Source organism: Bolinopsis microptera, chromosome 13 (genome assembly GCF_026151205.1).
Source record: "Bolinopsis microptera isolate Bmic1 chromosome 13, MBARI_Bmic_1.0, whole genome shotgun sequence".
Classification (NCBI taxonomy): Eukaryota; Metazoa; Ctenophora; class Tentaculata; order Lobata; family Bolinopsidae; genus Bolinopsis; species Bolinopsis microptera.
The window spans coordinates 12,238,733-12,262,817 of record NC_087084.1 but is presented as its reverse complement, the minus strand read 5'-3'; the positions used below and the strand labels follow the sequence as shown (position 1 = coordinate 12,262,817).

The following is a 24,085-nucleotide window of genomic DNA, read 5'->3' as shown; positions in this document are numbered from 1 at the left end:
GTTTGTTTACATTTTAGGTCGAGCACATGTTCGGCAGGCTGAGGAGGTGATACATATTTTGTATCATAGAAGGCTTGTATTGTAACACCTTCTTCATTCTTGTTACCCCCCTATGAGGGCCCCGAATTATTTTCTGAACGAAAGCTCAAAAATAACCGAGAAATCGACCTTCTTATTAACTCATTTTGATGACCGTTTCTAACCTAAAATTGCATGAAAAATCGATTTAGCTAGGTTTCAGAACCTATAAACACTTCCTTATCCCTCAAAATCGATGTTTTATAGTTTAGAATGCGAGCAACAAGCAACATATATTTTGATCCTTCGGTTCTACAGCTCTTGACCTAGGGCTGAACCCGAAAGATCGAGGCAATCCTCACCATAACTGATACGACAAAACACAGCAGGTAAGCAACTCATTTTGGTGACTGTTCCTCACCTGTACAACGTTGCATGAGAAATCGATTTAAGTTGGTTTTACAGCCCAATAACGCTTCCTTATTCCTCAAAATTGTTGTGTTACTCAAACAAAGAACATGTTGATTCTGCAACGAAAGAACAAGGAGTCCTGTTTGTGATTGGACGGATCAGCGTCACGTGACAGAACACCTCTATTACAACAATTGGTCGGGATCACGGAGCACATCTAATCAGGGCTGCCAGTCGTCCGAATAAATATAATTCAGTTGTTATTATGATTGTTATATCATGGTGTTGGTTACCTACCTTTATTGTGTTTCTTTTGACTTTTGCTATATCGTGCTCTGCTCTGAAAATTGTGATAGAACCTGTCCGAGTTGTTAACGAGACGATCTCCTTGTTCTTTCGTTGCAGAATCAACATGTTCTTTGCTTGAGTAACACAACAATTTTGAGGAATAAGGAAGCGTTATTGGGCTGTAAAACCAACTTAAATCGATTTCTCGTGCAACGTTGTACAGGTGAGGAACAGTCACCAAAATGAGTTGCTTACCTGCTGTGTTTTGTCGTATCACTCTATCAGTTAAGGTGAGGATTGCCTCGATCTTTCGGTTTCAGCCCTAGGTCAAGAGCTGTAGGACCAAAGGATCAAAATATATGTTGCTTGTTGCTCGCATTCTAAACTATAAAACATCGATTTTGAGGGATAAGGAAGTGTTTATAGGTTCTGAAACCTAGCTAAATCGATTTTTCATGCAATTTTAGGTCAGAAACGGTCATCAAAATGAGTTAATAAGAAGGTCGATTTCTCGGTTATTTTTGAGCTTTCGTTCAGAAAATAATTCGGGGCCCTCAAAGGGGGGTAACAAGAAGGCGTTACAAGTGTTACAAGCCTTCTATAAGTATAATACAAAATATGTATCACCTCCTCAGCCTGCCGAACATGTGCTCGACCTAAAATGTAAACAAACAATGATCACCTCCTCAGCCTGCCGAACATGTGCTCACTATTAATGTAAACAAACATTAAACAATGATCACCTCCCCGCCAGTATCCACATCTATAGTTTTCATCGTAATGTAATATGTATGTACTACGGCTTAACTTTGTACTTTTTACTGGTGAATGGTGATCCCTTACCTAATACCTAGCTTGCTAGTCTGTAGTTTTTTCTTCGATTATTTCACGGCTATCCAACTCCAAGAACAAAGAATGAAGAAGCCTGTAAAACCGTTAGCAATTAAAAATAGGTTTTAGTTTATAATGCATAACTCCTCGTGGAAGCGTACTTTCTTCCGACCTAGTATTGCGTGGTCCACGCACCTGAAATCCGCCCTGAAATACCATATGCGTACCCTTTATACAAGGTTCACAAACTATCTCAAGAACAAATCGAGGCAAAGACTATACCACCTGTCAGATTAGTTCACGCAACTAAAGGAGGGCCCCTTTATCGTTTAGAGAAGTTTGTGAGCCCGTACGTCACTCAGATCAGCAGAAAATACTGTGAGGAGGAGTTCATCTTGGATACCCCAGACATTATTTCTCAGATCAACAGCTACAACAAGGAGACGCTAAAGGGCGCTTCTAGAAACTTGCAGCTCTTTACTCTAGACGTGGCAGCATTATATCCTAGCATCAGGCCTGAACTAGCGCTTACTGCTCTTGAGGATGCCCTCAATAGTGATACCAACTTCTCACAAGAGCTAAAAGCGGCTTTGCATGAGTTCACTGACCTGATTTTCCGGGAGTCCTTTGTCACTTATCAGGGAGAGGGATACATTAACAAGGAGGGTATCCCAACGGGAAATTGTATCTCAAGACAAGTGGCAGATGTGACGATGCATTGGCTATTGTTTAAACAGATCAAAGGAAAGATGAAAAACTGGAGTTTGGTAGACCTCTGGAGGAGATTTATTGATGATGTACTTGGGGTGTGGTTAGGAACAGTCCGACAGTTCAATCTATTCGTGGAGCAACTGAACAAACTGGCAGAACCATTTGGAATCAGATTTGCTGACCAACAAATCGGTAAAACTGTTAATTTCCTTGACATCACTCTAACCTTGGATACTTACAACCAGATCCAATATAGACTCTACAGAAAGGAGACAGATGCTAGGAATTACTTGCGAACGGATAGCTTTCATCCTCACCATGTATTCGAATCTGTGGCGTTTTCCCAGATGATACGAATCATAGAAAGGAACTCGCAAGACTCAACCTGTGTAGAAGACTTAATGGAGCTGAAAGCAGATTTATCTAAAAGCGGACATAACAGCGTTAAGTTAGAGGAGATCGAGCCGAGAGCAGTTGTCAGAGTACTGGAGAACACCCACGTAGCCAACAGGTCTAAGGAGAGTGAGAACGCTGATAACTTAGTCTTTTCAGTACAACACTCTTCGGACAACATTCAGCTGAAGAAGTTGATTCACGAACTTGGACCGGACATCAAGAGGATATGTGGAGATATACGTGTGATATTTGCCACACGAAAACATCCTTCAATCGGGAACAGGGTAGTGAAGAATCGACAACTTGGAAATAAGGCTGAATGTCCCCAAAAAACATCACAGAAGTGCTCAGCCCCTGGATGCAAGACTTGCCCGGTATTGTTCGATCTTGACTCTAAGATCATGGTCAACGGCATGGAGCTTAATCTAGACGAATCCCTCACGTGCAAAGATAAGCACATTATTTACGTTGCACAATGCCAGCAGTGTAGGGCTATTGAGGGATCTGAGGACACTTACTTTGGGCAGACGTTGACTCCATTCCACATTAGGCTCAATGGGCACCGGAACAAGTTCAACATTGACGACCGTGCCCTCTACGAGCACTCAGCCTTATCAATGCATTGTTACGATGTACACAAGGACACTTTCAGTTTTGACTGTTTCAAATTCGGGATTGTGAAAAAGACTAAACCTTCCCTATTAGATAGGGAAGAGGCTAGATTTTGTGCAAAGTTTAGAACTAATGTTTGGGGTTTAAATAGGATGGAAATTTAAAGATAGTTTTTTTGTGTGGTTTTTACCAATTTCTGTAATCAATTAATTTTAAAAACTTTGTGCCAATTTTGCGTCATTTTTCTTTATAAATTTTATCTACCACGCTATCAGTGAAACAATTTTATCGTATTCCATTTTCTGATCGACTTTCATGATATTCTCTAATCATGACCTTTTTATAAATTTTTGAATCTCTTTGACTGAGTATTATGAGTGATTTTATCTGACTAATTTATTTCTTTTTTGTAGGCTCTAGCGATGTAATAAACGAAGTTTCCAAGCCAAATTTGTGTGTTTCCCTTCGTGTCCAAAATCAATCAGTATTAGAGTTTACTAGAAGTATAAAGATCTGTTTTTATAATGATGACGATTTACTAACGCCTTACAGTTACACAATACAGTAAACAAACAAATTCATCATTGAAACATTAGAGTCAAACTTAAATCTTAAATCAATAAAAGCAGTTACGAAAGCACGGCGACAGGGCAACAAATAAAACCTGCTAGTATGTAGTGCATAATACAGTTTCAAAAGTTTGTTAAATTCAAACTCGGAAGCAAGTGCATTCAATTTAATTCTGTAGATTAATCAAAAAGACAATAATAATTAGTCGTTTAGGTTGAGTCAAAATCAACTCTTTTTAATCAGTTCATCAACAATGCCAGAAAGACGGCTGCGCTGCATCATCTTACTGAATTGGGCGGTAGTACAGTTTATTATAGAGTTGAGCTGTTTACTGCTGTACGACATGTAGTTCTCTCTCAGCCACTGCTCTAGATCTCCCTGTAAATGGTAACTTTGGAGATGGAATTATTAACATTTACGTCACATATCAATCCTGGTGCTTAATAGTAATAATAATAGTGAGTACATCTTGATGATTAATTTGTCCATGCTCAGTTATCCTGAATGTACAATCTGTATCTGTACATCCTAGATGCTTTAAATATGTCGGCTTAACCTTAATATCTAAGATATATCTAAGATTATACGAAAAACTTAAATAATCTTAAAGTATCAGTAAAACTAACCTCCGTCAAGTAGTAAGCCTTAATGAAGTTCTCCACAACGTCCTTACCCGGTATCGGCTTAATTGTTATGAACTTGACCACCTGCACTATAAATTGCTGGAAATCAAGTTGCATCCAGGCGCGACCTGTAGTGTGGGGTGTAACGTGAGCAAAGGATAATACTGGTAGCGACAGTTAAATATGTTAAATATGTTAAATATGTTAAATGTGTTAAATATGTTAAAATTAAATATGTTAAATATGTTAATTGGGTAGTAGAAATACAGATCTTGGATAAACTTCCCAAGACACAACATATGCTCTTGTTGGGGACTGAGTTATGGTTAGGATTGGGGTCAAAGTAGAGGGTTATGGTTTTGAATAGTCACTCTAGAGAACGTGTTATTGTTAAAGTAGGTCACGTGATTAATCATCATCCTGGAAACTTACCCTCGTGAGTACACTTGCGAGCTGATCCGAACCCTTCAAGGAACACACGACATAGCTCACTGATGCTGAGGGTCCATATCATCTGGTACACCTGAAACAGAACATTATTTATAAACATTTCGTATCACTTATATGTTTTAAACAACTCCCTCCACATTCTTTATCACTTCCAGTACTCAGCTTATCTTTAATTTATCTTTAATACAGCGTGGAATTGTATCCCCTGAGGGCGTTATCACTTATCACTTAATCGTTATGGAGAAAGCTGTCTACTACAGAAAAGAATAAATAAATTGTTGGATCAAATTACCTCTACGGGAATGGGAACAAAGGTGCTGACTACAGATATTTTTTGCTGCATTGCTTCCATTTCCTGAGAAATCATGAAGAGTTAAGTATTTCCTGAGAGATGATTAAGTATTTGAGAAACTTTTTTTTACAATTTATAAATTTAACGGTATAAATACAACCAAAAAAGCACCTTAACATCAACTAAATGGCTTGAAGTAAGCAGGGTTCACGAAAATAGTTAAAGCTGTAAACCTGAAGCATAACGTAAACATAGGAATTAGGCTCGCTCATCAGTTCCCTAATTTCCCACTTTACATTTCCCATTAGTTGTAGTATAGCATTGTAAGACATGGCTTTAGAAGCCACGCCACTGTAAACTGCCTCTCGTAGTTCCCGGGACAACGGTAGAGTCTAAAAATATTGTGACGTCATAACTGTGATATTGTGACGTCATAACTGCAATATTGTGACGTCATAACTGCAATATTGTGACGTCATAACTGCAATATTGTGACGTCATAACGGTATGGGAAACAATAATAATAATATTATGCATCAGATTTTAGGCAGCTAATCAAACTATTGTCACATAATAATTGCATTTACACGTGTTTCCATCTGATCACAAACTTTTGCACCAACAATTCTGCTGTGTACTATGCTGAGGATTGATGACTTCATCATTACTTTATATACTAAGTAAGTTTCTAACCTGATTGTAGAACTGGTTGAGAAAGTTGAGTTTGTCAGCAGGAATCTGATTGTCGAGATATTCCTTCCAGAGGTCGAACTGAGATGCTAAGAATACCAAAGATTCCGTTGCTATTAACCGCTCTTTAAGTCCGAATAGGTTCTGAAAGTGGAAGAATCATTTAAGGAAAATTTGTGAGGGAGAGGGAGGAGGGGGGACTTTAAGGGAAGTGTTAGGGGCCATCTACTTAGGACGACCGCTAAATTGTTATTAACTGTTGTACTTAATAATAATTGATAATTCATAAAATCATAACTAGTACCTGGGTATCATGCATAATTAGTGCATAATTAGTGCATAATTAGCACATACCTGAGTATCGTGAAGGTTGATGAGATCAGATACTTGGGGTGCAGGGATATTGATCCCATTGGGTCGAGGTTCTTCACCGAGAATTATTGAGCTTTGGATCTTGAGAAGTATCTGGGCTAGCCTGCAGAAATTTAGCGTTAACTTTCAAATAGATTATAACAGAGGCGGGTGTGCTGGTCTTAAACAATTGGGACGGTCACAGACCAAACTAACAGCTCTAGTCTCTACACTTGCAGCATACGTTGGCACACTTTGCGGCACACTTTTGCAGCACACGTTTTGAAACCCATTTCACATTTGAAAACCTCAATGATTACGCTAGTGTAATTTCAAAACATTAGCTTTGTGTAATGTGTAATAGTAAAACCGAATATGGAGTGAAAACTTTGTAACGTTATTTTGACACAGCGGCACACGTTTGTGCAAGTCTCACAAACTGTTCATTTCACATAGTTTAACTTTAATTTAAGGGGTCGTTCACATATTACGTAATCAGCTGAGGGGGGGGGGGGGGGGGGGGTTCCGAATGATTCAATGATTACGCTAGTGTAATTTTGACACAATAGCTATGTGTAAAACTGATTAAGGAGGGGGGGGGGGGGGTAAAAATGTTCCAAAAAATGATTACATAATATGTGAAGGACCCCTAACACGAAGGAAAACACACAATGTTAGGCTTGAAGGGGGGATACAACGGTCATTAATGTGCATTAATGGGCATAAATGGGCATTAATGTGCATTAATGTATATGTATGGGGGGTACCAATGGCATAGAATGGAGAAAAATGGCATAAAATTCATCAAATGGCATAGAAATTTCATGGCATAAATGGAAATTTTGTTTGGCCAATTCTCCATTATGCCATTTATGCCATTGGTCCCCCCCCCCCCCCCCATATGTATATTTCAGCAAAATTCTATAATACTGCCATTAATGCCCATACTTTTTTTCCCATTTTTGCCCATTTTTCTATTAAATATGGGCATTAATGTGCAAAATTTTAAAATACTGCCATTAATGCCCATACTTTTTTTCCCATTTTTCTATTAAATATGGGCATTAATGTGCATTAATGGGCATTAATGGGCATTAATGTGCATTAATGTATATGTATATTTCAGCAAAATTCTATAATACTGACATTAATGACCGTTGTAAACCCCCGGCTTGAATCCTTCGTACAAATATAAACAACATCTTTAGAGCCTGTAAATTTAACCTTATATATTACCTGGGATTGGAACTTTCGACGTTAGTCGACCCGAAGAACATATAAACTGCGTACATGTAGTACTCGAACAGCTGGGACATGGAAAGAAGCACGTCAAATGCGATCGGTTTCAGGCTGTCCATCATTAACATGTACTTCCCGAGGTACCTGTAGTGATGACGTCATGTTAGGTTAATAATGAACTAATGACGTCATGTTAGGTTGGTTGTGATTTCATGTAAATGAAAGAGACCAGTTTCGGGAGATTAGATGCAGCAAGTTTCAGGAATTCTAGTGCAAATATCAGGAATGTTTTAGGACACAGACCTCAAAACATTTAGAGTTGTGTTGGTCAGTATAGGTCCATCTCGACTGGAATTGTGAAACGTAACTTTGCTCGTCATTTTCTTTCGCTTGTTGCCCTGCGAATTGAAATGTTTTAAACATCGACTCCAGTTTAAAGCTCATAAGAAACAGCGCAACGACTGCAAAGGTATACAACAACAACAAAACTATCTATATTATATCGTTCATAAAGACAGTCAGAAATAACAATCTGATAAAAGTATTTTCTAATGTTTGCTAAGAATTATAAACCCACCTTATCTGTTTCAGTTGCTCCGTCCTCCACAAAATCTTGCTTCAGTTCCTCATCGACATCTGAGTCTGAATCCTCCTGAAATCAATCAAACTGTAACAAAACTGTTTCCACTGTTGTAATGGATAAGAATATTTCGGTGGTAGTTATAGTAGAGCTCAATTTAAACTACGAAAAAAATCATTACCTGAAAATCAAAGAAACTCTCCTCCATGACACCTATGTCAGCAAACATGAACGGAGAGGTAGTCTTGTCAGAGAAGTAGCCGTCACCTTTCTCGCTGAGCCTGAAGATATGGTCATATGGGTGACGACAACATAATTTATGGACAGTGAAAAAAGTAAAAACTAAATGTTACAACTTATCATAATAATTTACTGAGTACTGACATTATAAAATTTACGTAGTGTGTAGTAGAAAAGAGCACTTTAAAAGTTGCTCGTCGTGATTTTTATCTAGGAATGAAAAAATAATGCGAAATGAAGTCCCCACAAAGTATATTGATCAATGAAAAATAAAATGAATATTTCAAATTTCAGGCTCTTTAGTTCCAGTGTAACTCACTTCTTCTTATCATTCTTTTTAGACGCCATGAATCTAAACTCGTTAAGTTGTATAGTGGTGAAGGTAGGTTTAACAGGTAATAGCTCCCAAAGCTCCATATTGAGAAACATGTACAGCTCCTGCATGGAGGTGTGGTCATTAGGAGTTTAATCACTGAACTGAGGAGAGAACTCTAGCATGTTTAAGCAAAAATAAAATGGTCGAGAAGGTTTTAAAAAATAGGAGGATATTCATATAATGCCATTCAAAACATAAATTCAAAATTAGGAGTTCATTTTGATTTTTAAACCTTTTGCTGCTCTAACTTTGGGGCTTGGAATTTCAATTATCTTGTTTCTATCACCCTCAATGTAAAGTTACAATATATTGGATACTCTGCCTCGATTATGCTAACCACCAGTTCAATTGGCCCAGTTGAGCTTAGATAAAGATAAATAAAGATAAATAAAGATAAATAAAGATAAATAATGATAAATAAAGATAAATAAAGACAAACAAAGTCAAACAAAGATAAGCAAAGATAAACAAAGATAAACAAAGATAAACAAAGATAAACAAAGATAAACAAAGATAAACAAAGATAAATAAATATAAACAAAGATAAATAAAGATTAAACAAAGACAAATAAAGAAACATAAAGATAAATAAAGATCAAAAAGATAAATACCTCAGTTCTGGAGGCGTGGTAACGTCTGAAGTACTGTACACTCTGAGCTCGGAGGGGTTCCCGCAACAGATCACAGGGTATGTTAGGTGTTCCACAAAACTCCTCTCCTACCTGGGAGAAATATAATAGTGTCACGTGATTACGTGATAGGACGTCGTGAAGATATCACGTGACGCCGTCAAGAATAGGATATCAAATATCATGAACACAACACCAAATGCTTTAATCAAAGTTCACCTTATTATTATACGAAAGGTCATACATTTTAGGACGTAAATTCAATAAAACCGGGATGAGAATGGTGGAGTTTTAAAGTGACCCTCAAAATTAGAGCTGCTAGAAAATGCACCTGAATGAGTCTGTTGACGAGGTCTAGGACTTTAATAAAATCGTCGAACTGGAATTGGGAGAGATCTTGTGAAACTAGGTAAGGGTTTACTTTGTGCTGAACATCTTGCCAGATTCTGTGGAATTGTTTCATTATTTATTTATGCCTATCATTAGGTATTTACCAAATGTACAGTGTACATAATATTTATATGATTCGAATAAAATAAAAAATTTCAAGTTCAACCTAGCAAGACCGAGTTGTAGCTTCTGTTGAACGTAATTCTTATCGAACTGAGATAGCTTATCAGCACAGCTACTATCACTGTAATGGTAACTCAGCATCTTCTGATAGCTTGTCATAATGCCTGAAATAACAAAATATCATTGCCAAAACAATGCTTTTTAATACTGTTCATTCAATATTATAAAACCACGCGACGTTGACGTCATCACCAAACGTCATTGCAGTAATATGTGACGTCATAAAACCTACCCCAGAGAGTAGTGAGAATGTTAGATAGACACTCGATGTAGAGATCTGGTGGTACAAATCTACAGAGGTCTTCGTATTGGATCTTCTGGTCTGCGGAGGTATTACTCGCGTATCTGAGGAAAAAACAGGGTCTAAATTTGACAAACCAGGGTCTTAACTGACAAACCAGAGTCTACACCCACGAATCAGGGTCTAATTCTAAACTAAAAACAATGCGACCTTTCAATTGGTAAATGTACAATTTTGTATTCAAAATTAAGGGACTCGTTCATGACTAATGACTAATAAAGATGTCGGAACACCAGGATATATACTCAGGAGAACATCTCTCTAGCACACCGTTTTAACAAAAATTACCAAGGCTACAATAAAGCAATAAGTACTAACCTGTAGACGGTTTCGTATGTTCTGGAGTGGATTGCACTGGTGAAGTGCATGTGAAGCTGATCCATTGCGCTCTGCAGCTTCCCTGGTAGACAATTCAGAAATTAGAGGGAAAATAATCAAGCGTTTTGGAGCGGCTGAATTTACCCCAAAGATTACCATTTTTACTGAGAACTTGTATTTCAAATTAATCAAATCCAAGGAGACATTTCGCAGACAGATAACGTAAAACTCAAATTTATTTAACGTTTATTGATTACTAAGATTTAATGTTAATTAATTAATTAACGAAATAATTAATCAATTAACGAAATAGTTAATTAATTAACGAAACAATTAATTAATTCACGATATAATTAATGAATTAATAAACGATATAGTTAATTTATTATTATATTGTACCTAGTAAGAGGTAAGCGGTGGTTATCTTGCTGTAACGCTCGTGGTCGAAGTTTATACACATCACTGATAGGACCACGTCTAGCTTCTCTTCAATCAAAACAGCCGTGTCTTTTAACTTGGAGTTCAGATCCTGTAGATATTAAAATATACCCAAAGAAGATGTACTTTTAAGTCATTCAAGGGAGACTTTAAGGAAGTTTAATGACACCACTTTTAAGATAAAACTCAGCAGTGTTTAATCTAAACATCCCAGAAAAGTGCTTGAATAAGATAAGGACTGGTTCAGTTCAAATAGAAAATGTGGATTGTGGTAACTGCCTGCTGGCCTGCAGTACCTGAATACACAGACTAGATGTGCAGTACCTGAATACAAGTGTACTGTCTGTAGGTAACAGCAGCATGTTGGCAGTCTCTACACAGTTGTATAGCACCGGGGAAGTCCTCCTTGTCTATCAGCTCCCTTAGCCTCTCGTCCGTTTTGTGGAGGATTTTTATAGTCCTGATAAGAGGGCCCAGGTTGAAGTTACTTTTAATTTACTCAATAACCGCAGAGTGAAAATCTATGAAATCTAAAAATCTGATGTCCCTGGTCACCCTGACTAACCGCCAAGAATAATAGATAAGTAAATAAGTAAATTTTAATATTTATTACACGCTTCTACGTTAATACAAATATACCTAAAGAAGCTGTACAAGCGAGACATATTATGGATATAATAAAATCATGCACTTTTAAATCAGATAAGATTAAATAAAATATATTTATTAATAAAAGTACGATAAAGATGTAGAAAACTGACGGTAGAGCCTACTTTAGGGTGTTGAGCAATGCAATAAGTCGTTGTCTTTGAGAATAGTAGCCCAGCAGTGTGATAGCCCCGTCGGTTAGTCCTAACTTAGCTTGCTTTACTGAGCTGAAGAGAGATTATCAGGGAGGCATGGCTAGGGATAAAGTACAGTTGTGTTTATTAGGCGATATCACAGACTAAAAAACATTTATATACTGTACAAAAATTTCACTATGCTTTGTGGCAGAGGTAGGTAGTTGCTGTTGTCCATAATGTCTTTTATTGAGCATCATCATAAGTCGCTCTTATCCTCAACCGTGTTCCGCGAGGACCTATTTTACTGCTCTTAATTTTATTCAATATTATAAATGTGACGTTGACGTCATCACCAGACGTCATTGCAGTTATATGTGACGTCATAATTGCAGTAATATGTGACGTCATTGCAGTAATATGTGACGTCATTGCAGTAATATGTGACGTCATTGCAGTAATATGTGACGTCATTACAGTAATATGTGACGTCATTGCAGTAATATGTGACGTCATTGCAGTAATATGTGACGTCATTGCAGTAATATGTGACGTCATTGCAGTAATATGTGACGTCATTGCAGTAATATGTAACGTCATTGCAGTAATATGTGACGTCATTGCAGTAATATGTGACGTCATTGCAGTAATATGTGACGTTATTGAAGTTATATGTGACACGAGTAACGAGTTTCATCACCATGTTTACACTGTAAACTAATCGAGTTAATACAATTACTGAAAGATGGACACTTACAATCTGATGTCCAGAGTGACGGCAAATGTTTTTTGAAGATCTTGTTCTAGTTCTATTACTCGGTCTAACTCCGTGTTGAATTCTCCTTTTTTATTCAGCAATTCGTCGGTCAGCTTTCTCCCTACCTGTACATTATAAACGTCATGATCAAAATTTAGCCCCGAAAACTCGAATCACTCTGAAAGACGACTCGAAAAAAATCAATATTGGTTGCTAATTTCCAGAATTATTTTATAGAATTTCTTTAAGTGTCACTATCTAATTGTTATTATCTTTTAAGCATCTCTAAAGTATCGTATTCTTTATACTGTATACTAAGAATTATTATTTTGTGTAAAGTCAATAGTGAAGATATTTTGTATATAAAAGTTCCGACTGAAAACTTGTTGTTTAATCTTACAAAGTAGTGTTGAAGTCTCATCTGTCTTCGTTTCTCCTCAAGTGCTATTAAATCCGTCTCCTTCTCTGGCAGTTCCTTTAAAATTACAGTTTATCATAACCAATAAATATCTGGTTTTATGAATAAAATGAATAATACATACATCGAAAAAGTAATACAATAATAGTTGGCACTAAAGATATGCGCAACGTTCTCGAAAAATCATGATATGAATAGTTCCAAACATATAATAAGATCTATTTTCATTTTAACCTGGAGTAGCTTGAAGCTTGGGTCAATGTCTCCACTAAAGAGGATCTCGTCAATGCTCTTCATCACTTCCTCCCTTTCCACAGGATCATCCTTGTGGTCTTCCCAGTCTTTCTGGGGAAAGTGGGGTTAGTTGGAACTTACAAACGTTTGCGAATTTATGGTTTTTTGTTTTAAAATGAAACTTTTTAGGTTATCAACAAACTTCTAGCCAACGGACAAGCATCTTAAGATCTATTTTCCATAGTTTAATTTAGTAGACACTAGACAGTAGTAAAAAATGACGGCTCAATGCGATCTCTACATCAGCTACACTGTTATGAAATAAATGAGAGTGAAGACATCTTGAAAAAATCTTGAAAATCAAACCTTCGTGCTTATATTCTTCTCGTCGAGGAGAATTGGTTCGTCTTCAATCGAATCAGTTGATCTCTGCTGGTGGGTGTTGATGAGGGATCTTATCTTATCCATGGTGATCAAATTCTTTAAATATATTCCACTTTTACACTACATTTCCAGAGGTGAATAATTCTGGTAGATTATCAACTGGCTGCTGTTATTTGGTGGTCAGGTGGTGTCACATAGCTGCTGAGTGTTAATTATTCAGTTGGGAATTTAGTATTACAAATTAATTAATACACTGCTTAATATTGAGTTTCATTATTTGATATACATATATTGAGACGTTGTAGAGAGAATAGTCTAATACGCATCAGAGTTCTTCTGATAGAGCGATATGTTAACTTTCTAAGGGTTTCAAAATTTGCGATGAAATCAGGGAAGAAATGAGACTCCAAATGCATGCGAAATTATTATACTTAGGAAGATGGAATTTTATCACAGTATCAAAAACATTCTTACAACTATTCCTGTATAATGATACACAAACCATTACTGGTTATAGGCTGCTAAAACGATAGAAAACTGTACTTATACTATCTATTTAAAAATACTGATTTGTTCGTTAACAAAGTCTTTAAAAGTTTAAAAATTAAAACTGTTCAAGATTAAAATTTAGGTCAAATCAGAACTACTTCTATGACTGTAAATATAAAACAATATGTGTCCATTTATCACATCTATGATCTGTCTTTAATAACTCATAGTTTATATGCTATCCGGCCAAGACTATACGGTTTCAATTGTAGGAACAGGTGCCCTACCGGATGTTCCTCGATTGCGCATTGTCAGAAAGACAATATATACAAAACAGACAATTATAATAACCGTCTCAATACCATTGAGTATCATAAAATAGTTTTTAGACGACTGGGTGTCTTCCACGAACAGTTTATGGTGTACTTAAGAATGACTTAAGTACAAATTTAAGTTCAACCCTTCGTTTGTCGTCCACGAACTGAGTCTTAAGTACAAATTTTTACTTAAGTCGCATGATTTAAGTTCCTACTTAAATATTTAAGTACGACTTTGGGAGTTAAACTTAGCGTGCACTTAAAGTTGCGTTAGCCTCCATATATGGTGCGTGTGGGAAGCGTAATTGTAATCGATACTTACTTAAGCCCCAAATTTACTTAAGAGTGGACTTAAATCAGGGAGATTTAAGTAAAAAGTTAAGACCAGTCCAAACCGCACTTAAGCTGTACTTAAGTCGAATTTAACGTAAAATCGGATTTTGTGATCACTAAAAATAGAGATTGAGGAAACAGTTTCGAGGGTTTTAAAAAATTATAATATATCAATATTTACATGAACGAATTAATTACACATGTTCTAGCCTCCTGTCCCAATTTCAGGGCTTCTTTTTCACTGATGGCCTCGCGATGTCGACGAGACAAGGCCATCTCACTCTCTTTCCTTATCATATCAGCGATATCTGTATCTACAGGGTAGTCCATATTCCTAGATCTGCAGTAATTATGCAGGACCATACAACTAACTATGATATTACATGCGGTGTCTTCCTGATACATTATTGCACCACCTGTCTTCTTGCAGAGACACCTAAACCTCGATTTAAGGACACCAATGGCCCTTTCTACAGTACATCTGCACTTTTTGTGAGCAACGTTGTACCGTTTCTCTTTCGGAGTGAGATTTTCTGCAAGCAGTGGAACCATCATGATTTCTCGCTGGCCGTAACCCGAATCACCAAGAAGCCAACCCTTATAGTTTGGCCCTTGGGTCTTGACAAAATCTTCGACCAAGGTCTTAACTCCACTTAATTTCCAAATGGTTGAATCATGGACACTACCAGGCCAACGCACAACAGCGTCCAGAAATCGCTCATTGATGTCACATATAACCTGACAGTTGATAGCATGTCCCTCTTTTCTCCCCACATAAGCTTCTTCGCTCGTACTCGGAGGCTTTACTCGAATTACTGTTCCATCAATGGCACCAATCACTGCGGGAAAGCCTCCGTATTCATAAAATCCTCGTTTTACCTCAGTGATCTCTCTACTGCTGGTCGGGAACTTGATGAATTCGTTACCCAATGCAGCTAATGCAGATGACACATTGACAATGCATTTGTGCACTGCACCACGTGACAGGTTAAGCGATGCCGTGTTTTGCAAAAATTTTAACGAATTGCCTGTCGCAAAGTATCGAAGAGCAACCAAAAGTTGACACTCAATTGATAATCCAGCATTTGTTGACCTCACCAAGTCACTGTTTGATTTAAGTTTTTCAGCAAAGTAATAAAGTCCATGCTTATCTAGCCGATAATCGTCGATAAAATCCTCTTCAGTGCAGCTGTTTAGATAGTCTGTCACCATATCATGTCGATTTACCCTCGTAGCAGAGAGGGGGCGAGGGCGAGGTACATAATCCCGCCACCACAAGTATGTTGACATTGTTTATAAATAGGTAAATCTATGGTGATTGGATGAGAGTTTATAATGAACACCATATATTATATTTTGGAGCCTATGATTCTATCGTGATCTATCAAAAGTTCACAAACGTAGCTGTTAAACAAATATTACAAAATTTCCCAGTTAATTTGCAAGTAGAACTTATGTGAAGAGTGGTAGAACAAGATGGGAAGAGGGGTAGAACGGATGGGAATAGGGGTGCAATAAAATTTAGAGCAAAGATATTTAAACCGGGGACTGTATTTTAATTTGTAGTTCTAGTCCTTCGATCATCATTTCTGTCACATTTTTTTAAATATTTGAACATGGCTACATCTGGAAAACAACCATCAGGAAAACAACCTCAACGAAAACGTTCCAGAAATTACACCACGTCTGAAACTGAACTTCTCCTAGAACTAGCTGGGAAGAAGAAGAAAATGATCGATGGTAGGTTCAGCATGACAGTATCTGCAGAAAGAAAGAAGAAACTGTGGACTGACATAGCAAGAGAAGTGAACGGGGTAAATGGTCAAAATGACAGGACACCAAAACATCTCAAAAAGAAGTATCACAATTTGCTAAACACTGCTAAGACAAAGGAAAGACAGAACAAAGAGACAAGACGGAAAACAGGTGGCGGACCATCCGAAGAACAGCCTTTATCAATAGTCGAGCAGATGGCCCTGGAGAATGTCTCAGATGTACATGTTGAAGGGATTGACGGAGGATTTGATGCCAATAGAAGCATTGGGTCCGAAATTGGGTCCACGTTGAGCTCCATCTCAACTATTATTGCTCTTTCTCCCGATCGAGAAAGAGTTTCACAACTGAATGGCCCAGATTTAGTTGGTACGATAGGAGAGGGACTACGTGCCGTTTATGGCTCTGTTCAGGTCGGCGTAAATGATGCATATATATTCGATGGAGACTTCTCCTCGGATGATGACCAGAGCACACTGCCTCCTGATTCACCATCAGATTTGTTTGACCCTACTCCTAGGACACCAGCTGCAGTAGTGCCCATCCCCACCCAGGCTACAGGGTCTGCAGCTCCAGTGACCCAAGCTGTAGAGCCCATCCCCACCCAGGCTACAGGGTCTGCAGCTCCAGTGACCCAAGCTGTAGAGCCCATCCCCACCCAGGCTACAGGGTCTGCAGCTCCAGTGACTCAAGCTGTAGAGCCCACCCCCATTCAGGCTGCTGAGCCTGGTCCTTCAACACAGGCCGCACAGCCTGCTCAACCGGTCACACCTGGACCAATAAGAAGTAACAGAACGGTAACCCGGGATTTGAGGAGGACGGAGTTTAAAGAAATCCTTCAACGAAAGGACAAGTTGAATGATCTCCTTTCGAACACGAACAGTATTTTGTTACAGATATTGAACGAGCTCAAGAAGAGCTAGAGGGCTTAATTTGTATTGTTTTATATTGCCTATAATTTATTGTACAATTTACTATTTATAGATATAATCAATTGTCATAACTTGCTATTTTATGACTGCTATTTTATTCGACTACCTTACAATTATATGGGAGAAAACATCGGTAAACAACACGTAGCAAATAACTGGAAATGACATATTCTGTAATACTAATAGAATCTGCCTGGGTGTGCTCAATTTGGTTCCTACTTGTTATCACACCATTGGTTAGTGTGACCTGCGTTACCTCAGTCACGTGACAGTTAAGTACTCTGCATGATACCCGTTCGTGGACGACAGGTTTGTCCTAAATTTGTGTTTGCTTAAGTGTCTCTAGTTTCGTGGACAGCAGAAATTGTCGTACTTAAGCTAAGTGCGAACTTAGCTTAAGTTCAAAAGAGTTAAGTACAAGTTTCGTGGAGGAGGCCCTGGCCCTCCAACTCCCGGGGGTTGATATTTTCGTAGGTCGCAAGTATCGCGGATCCATTTTTATTTGTGATCACATCACAGATAATGTCAGAAGTATTCTTCGGATTTGTAGCAGTTAACTCGACTCTAGGCGGCACGTGATCATGTGATACATTTCCTCTATAAAAAGGAAGGACTTCCCCAGCCACAGTTGAGCACAGAAGTTCAACTTCATTCAATGGCCATCCTTCTACCAATATAATAGGGTTCCTCTCCAGATCTCTCGAAAGGACATTGATCTTCTTGCTGTATTGGAGAGAAAACATATTTTCTGCTATCTTTCCATAATTCTCACCGAACACCTGGCAAGTGTAAAGACCGAGATCATCAACCGAACAAGCAGGTATAACCAATTCAGCAGCTAACAGGATGAGTTCTGTATCTGCTTTCCACCACTTGTAAGAGAGATACTCGACTCCAGATACCTTACAAGAAAGAGTGTACGGTAGACGCAAGTCAACAGGAATCAGCTCTGGTTGTTGATCACACGGTACTGGAAACCGGCACTGCGATATTTCATCAATCTTCAACATTCTATCCATCATCTTGGAACTGGAAGACACCTCTCTGTTGATGTAGATGATATTAGCGTCACTTACTCGGAACCAGGTAGAGTCGTACCTGAAATTCAGTATTGTTGAGTACGTATTTCCAAAGATACGTATTTCAAAAGATACGCATTTTAAATATTTCGTATTCTATTTCTTATTTAAAAAAACTTTTATGAGTTAGATGAAATGATTTAAAAGTTCGCATTTTGACGTATGTTTTCGAGAGGTCAAATAGAGCATACTCGTTCGTTTTTAACCGATTTTTGTTAAATTTAACAAGACTGACCTAAATGTAGTGTGATACTTAGACAGTGTAGAGTTTGGAGACTGAGAGAAGATGTTCATCAAGCCAGTGTTCTCGTCTTCCCAAATCTGAATCGTAAAGTTACCCTTGGGGCCGTTGAACATCTTATTATAACCCGAACTGGGATTTGTATGCCAGCTGAGTTCCAGCAGTCTGACGCCATTTCCAGATTTGACAAAGTGCACGTCAACTTTTAAAGCGACTGTACCAGGGTCTTCAGAATTGGCAAACTCGATTGTATCCCAAGATCCTATGATACTGGGACCAAATTCAATTTGCTTCATGTCATAGCTTCCCCGGATTGTAGTTACTCGAGCACTTCTGACGGCGGTTTTAGAGCCATCTGGCCAGTCTAAAACATTGCTGGACTTCTGTGATGGGTTGGAAACTGTCCTGCACTCTGCATTGCCACATCCATTCGTAATGTCGAAGATGAGAAGCAGCAACACAATAATAAAGGAGGAGCGCCAAGAACGAATCTTTGCACTGCCATATTTAGCCGTAGTGTGGAATAAACTCTTCTTGCTTTAATGCAGCCAACTGGATAACAGCTAGCTACTGAGAGATAAGTTGTAAAATACACGCTTAAATAAATCTAAAGGAAAATAATATGCAAGCTAATGGTGAATGGAACAAGGAAAAGATTCATGAATGAAAATTACATAACTATGATCAATTCATAAAATGATAACCTCTAGACGATTAGAAAAGGAGTATTTTAAATTCATTCACATTGAACATTGCAATAAAACAACCATTTATCATGATTATGAGGATTAATTTTAAAATTCAAACGAATTCAAATTCTATCACTTTAGAAGCATTCGTTCCATCATCGATTTTTTTCCTGGACCCTTATCACGTGTCTTGAAAAAAAAATCTTCATTTAAACTTTGAACATAAAGATAAAGTAAATATTACTTCGCAGTTCAACTGCCAACTTATTCCTGGCAATAAACCATTTAGTATGAATAATATAATTCAATATGTCTTTTCAATTATTTTTAATAATTTAAAATGATAAAATGTTTAAAATAATTTATTAAAAAATCTGATTTATAAAAAATCTGATGTGTCATAATATAACTTATCAATAAAACTAACTAGGTAGTTGAAATTTCGGTCAACGCATTCACACATTAAAAAATACTGTCAACAAGATGTTTCCATTAAGATTTCGTCGTTACAAAACAAATTATACAATTACCAATTAACATTTATTGAAACCAAACTTTAAAACAAGAAATTTCTATGACTCTGAGCGTTATACGAAAAAACGACGATTTGTTTTGATTTACTGCATCGATGATAAGCATCTCCTAAGGGGGGTGTCTCTACCAAACTAATTTATTACGTATAATACAGCATAATCAGTTTTAAAATAAAAAATCCCAATGGGCACTCCTGAAGAACATAACATAGAAATTTAAATAAAAATAAAAATAAAGTCAAATGTGATAAATCATACCACATACAATCGATGGTATATTAACATTAAATCTATCGTATTTAAAGTATAAATGATGAACTTATGAATTTATTCTGATAAATTCGGAAATGTTTCTTACAAATGTTTCTTACAAAAAGCATGCAATTAATCAAGGCTTATTGTTATTTCCTCTTGTTACTCTTTTTATAACGCAGAATTGTCCACTTTATTCGCCTTTGTGTTCAGGATTGCTTTGAAGTTCATTCTTTTTTTACCGCCCAGGAGAATCTAGAGGAAAAGCATCCTCAAGAGAACCTGAAAACTTTTTCGAGCCTATCCTTGATTAAAGTATAACCACCGCACAAAGTATAACTACCGCGCAAATATTCGATAACACTAACCGAAATGATAACACCTACAGATGTAGCAATAATAAGTATAATATTTAAAGGAAAAGTGCAAGGTAAAGGTTGACTCATTTGACACACCTTATCTTCCCTCCTAAAGATTTTGTGACCAAATAGCTCAATCCCGTTCAGAAGGACACAACTAAACATCTCAGGAGCATCTTCTTCATACAATTCTGTAGTAAACATGACTCTAGAAGGTGAATTTTCTAATCGTTGATAAAAAGGAACGGCCACTCCTAACTCAGATTTGCATTCTAACCTCACCTCAATAAGAGGGTGACCTTTAACGACCCACTCAAGATGAATGCCACCGTTATAAAAGCTGTACGTTGAGTTTGGTGCTGTAAAATTCAAATACTGCAGACTTATACGCTTTTCAACTGCTTTTCCAAAGGTTCTGTTGAAAACCTTGCAGGTGTAATTTCCAGCCTTCTTTGTATTAACATCAGATATCACCAATTTTGACTCGATTAGGAATTCTGCACCGTCAGAAGAAAACACTTCATCACCAGGAATAATGCTATTCTCCTTGTCTCTCCACTCAGAACCAAGATAAGGTGCTCCAGAGGCTGAGCAGGACAGAGTGTAGGTACTTCCAAGTTCTGCTCTTATAACTTGAACATCCATTTTATCAAGAAGTTTAGGTTTTGGATCTGAACAGACGGATATTTTCGTGTATGATAGATGACAGTCCTGTTTGCAGGTATTTACAATTCTTCTGGTACCGTCGATCCTTCTGTTTTCAAACTTCTGCCAATTTTCCGGAGATCCATATTTGATCAAACGCTTTACAGGTTCAGCAAATCCACCAAGATACACTTCATATCCAGTAATCTCACAGTCGATATTTGATAGTTGAAAGTTTACTAGACCATCCTTGGAGATCTTGTGGATGTTATCTATTTCAAGACAAATGGACTCTAAATTACGGGTTTCTGGATACGAGAATACCCTGTCACTATCAGTATCATTCAGAGTTCCCCTAACATACATACATTGGTTTTTTTCGTTGACCTGGGTTTCAATCTCTAGGATTGGAGCATCATTAGAGTCATCCTCTCCGATAAACTTTAGGAGATCTTTGTGAGGCACACCTGATTCAGGAGCATGATCTAAATTCAAAACACCTTCAATAGTAACGATTCCATTTAGCAGTTCACCAGGATGTAGCTCGATGTTGAAGTTGTTGCGTCCAGAGGGTACGTCCAAAATAATCCAACACTTTGAGCAACTGCCAGGGGTGATGACTGATAGAATCCATAGCACGGTTATTGCTAACATTAGTCAGCTAAAAAGATGTGGTCAGTTAGTGTTAATTTAACAAAAATTATTGAATCTAGTGAGTATGTCGCTACAACAGTGCAAAGTCTGATATCTAACTTTCATAAAATGACAATCTTTCACATGAAAAGAATATTGCGTTTCATTTGGCAATCAATTAATCAGTTTTGAAACTTCCCGGTATACAGCTGAGTGAAACTTTCTCAAATAAGGAAATAAAAATCTTAAAAATATCACCTTATCTTAAATTTCTGAAACGAGTTACTCAGACAAAATAAATTAGAATACACTTAAACCTTTATTATATACGGTATAGAGAGGTTTAAGTGTTTTTATTTTCTTTCACAATATATAGTTTACTGTGACCCTTACTTCATAACTTACCCGGATTATTAAAATCCAAAAGAATTTAAAAAAACTGCCAAACTGAAATTGCACTGCATCTATATTAATCAAGATCGCATTCGAAATCACCCGCCATTCTAACAAAACATTTCACTGCCACCTAGAGTATACTTGTACTGATACTCTGTTAAGGGGTCGTTAACATATTATTACATAATCAATTTTTTTGGTTATTTTACCCCCCCCCCCCATGTCAACACAGCTTAAAATTTTAAGAAATTAAATTGTTTCTGATACTTTTTGAAAATTCCGGTTGATATTCGGCTAAGCACATTCTAAACCCGACTGGGATCGGATATTGAAGACAAGTATTCGGCCAGAACTGAATTCAGCTGGATTTATGATTGGTTCCTAAATTTTATCACAACAAAAAATTTTCGGACTGGTATTATATATTTACTAGAGGATATTAAAAATGAAAATTTTCAACAGCCAGATCAAAGCCTTTAGAATTAGTTGACTGAAATTAAGTTTTTTTGATTTTAATACCTATTTGCGTGGTACGAAGAGTTCATAATATTTTTATTAACATATACTTTTGAGTGAACATTAGCTGGCACTACAGACTAGTGTGGGCCAGTCCCCAATTATTGATTGAATAAATCATTACGTTACAATCATCAATTCTTCCCTGAACCTTCAACAGGTGTCTTGAAAAATTCTCCGTGAAAGTAAATATTACTTCGCAGTTCAACTACCTACTTATTCCTGGCAATAAACCACATAAATATTATGATTCAATATGTCCATTCAACTATTTTAAATAATTTAAAACAATAAAAAATAATTTACAAAAAAATCTGATGTGTCATATACAACTTATTGATGAGACTAGCTAAACTTAGTGAAGCAGTCTACTGTTTCAATACTAATAACACAGTAGTCACTTTCTATGGTTATTCGTAATGTTGACGTTGCTCAGGATTACTGTGAAATTCTTTCTTTTGACCTTCCACCCTACCATCACCACGATCTCTACGTGGACGCGGTACATTATCCGGGAAGACATTCTCCTTATACTTAGACTTCTTAACAGGAGCTTTCTGTGGAGTTATTGCATCTTTTGACGATATACTGCGCTCGGGATCGCAAGAGGAATTGCTTCCCTCAGAATCCAACTCAGAAACAGTAGGCATACACTTAGACGTCTTTATCTTAGCAGGAGCTTCCTGTGGAGTTATTGCATCTTTTGACAATGTACCACACTCGGAATCGCCAGAGGGATTGTTTCCCTTGGAATCCATAAATATACGAGAATACTCACCAGCTGCAGCATCATAACCTTGAGGAGAAGAACACTTTCGAGAACCAGAAAACGCCATAGATTTCATATAAGTAAGTCTGCTATTTAATGTTCTTTTAAACCTCTCCTTACCAATAATTAGAATGTTAATAACAATTAAAGCCACGAGGGTTGTGACGCCAAACAAAATACAAAGCTCTCTCCATCTCGACCATATACACTCACATACCGCTTCTGTCGGCGGTTCAGAAGTAATTGTACTTATCTCAGAGTCTTTATTCTCCATCCTTAATATTTTGTGATCAAGAAGCTCAATCCCGTTCAGAAGAACACAACTAAGCGATGCAGGAGCATCTTCTTCGAAGAATTCAGGAGTCGGAGTAAACAATACTCTAGGAGGTGAAGATTCTGATCGTCGGTCGTAATGAACTAATACTCCAAACTCGGTTCTGCACTCTAGTTTTACTTCAAAAAGAGGATACCCTTTAACAATCCATACAAGCGGAATACTTTCAGTAAAGCTGTAAGTTGAGTTTAGTGCAGTTATATTCGAATACTGCAGACTTACAAGCTTTTCAACTGATTTTCCAAAGTTTCTGTTGAAAACCTTGCAGGTGTAATTGCCAGCC

At 37.3% G+C, this 24,085-nt stretch overlaps 1 protein-coding gene and 1 long non-coding RNA gene across 2 annotated transcripts; both read right to left on the bottom strand.

Annotated features, from left to right (window-relative positions):
- Window positions 1-3,783: 3,783 nt before the first annotated feature.
- LOC134825129 (syndetin-like) lies at window positions 3,784-13,715 on the bottom strand. The gene is made up of 24 exons (XM_063837270.1): window positions 13,495-13,715; window positions 13,129-13,239; window positions 12,877-12,951; window positions 12,477-12,601; window positions 11,711-11,812; window positions 11,262-11,397; window positions 10,899-11,028; window positions 10,500-10,581; window positions 10,113-10,225; window positions 9,864-9,984; window positions 9,639-9,753; window positions 9,290-9,400; window positions 8,622-8,740; window positions 8,244-8,343; window positions 8,060-8,134; window positions 7,786-7,880; window positions 7,480-7,626; window positions 6,247-6,367; window positions 5,896-6,036; window positions 5,436-5,594; window positions 5,203-5,265; window positions 4,893-4,983; window positions 4,464-4,588; window positions 3,784-4,215 (listed from the first exon to the last, which is right to left on the bottom strand). The coding sequence occupies exons 1-24, from the start codon at window positions 13,594-13,596 to the stop codon at window positions 4,063-4,065; spliced, it is 2,712 nt and encodes a 903-aa protein (XP_063693340.1). The 5' UTR covers window positions 13,597-13,715; the 3' UTR covers window positions 3,784-4,062.
- Window positions 13,716-17,863: 4,148 nt separating this feature from the next.
- LOC134825257 (uncharacterized) lies at window positions 17,864-18,821 on the bottom strand. Its single transcript, XR_010161523.1, has 2 exons — window positions 18,671-18,821; window positions 17,864-18,454 (listed from the first exon to the last, which is right to left on the bottom strand). It is a non-coding gene; the product is annotated as an uncharacterized LOC134825257 (long non-coding RNA).
- Window positions 18,822-24,085: the final 5,264 nt, after the last annotated feature.

What these genes read in the sequence shown, in the direction of transcription:
- LOC134825129 (XM_063837270.1), bottom strand. Translation starts at nt 13,596, where the DNA reads ATGGATAAGATAAGATCCCTCATCAACACCCACCAGCAGAGATCAACT. An exon ending in CAAGCTTCAAGCTACTCCAG is followed by an intron (nt 12,952 to 13,128) that starts GTTAAAATGAAA and finishes GTAATTTTAAAG; the next exon opens with GAACTGCCAGAGAAGGAGAC. An exon ending in TGAGACTTCAACACTACTTT is followed by an intron (nt 12,602 to 12,876) that starts GTAAGATTAAAC and finishes TATAATGTACAG; the next exon opens with GTAGGGAGAAAGCTGACCGA.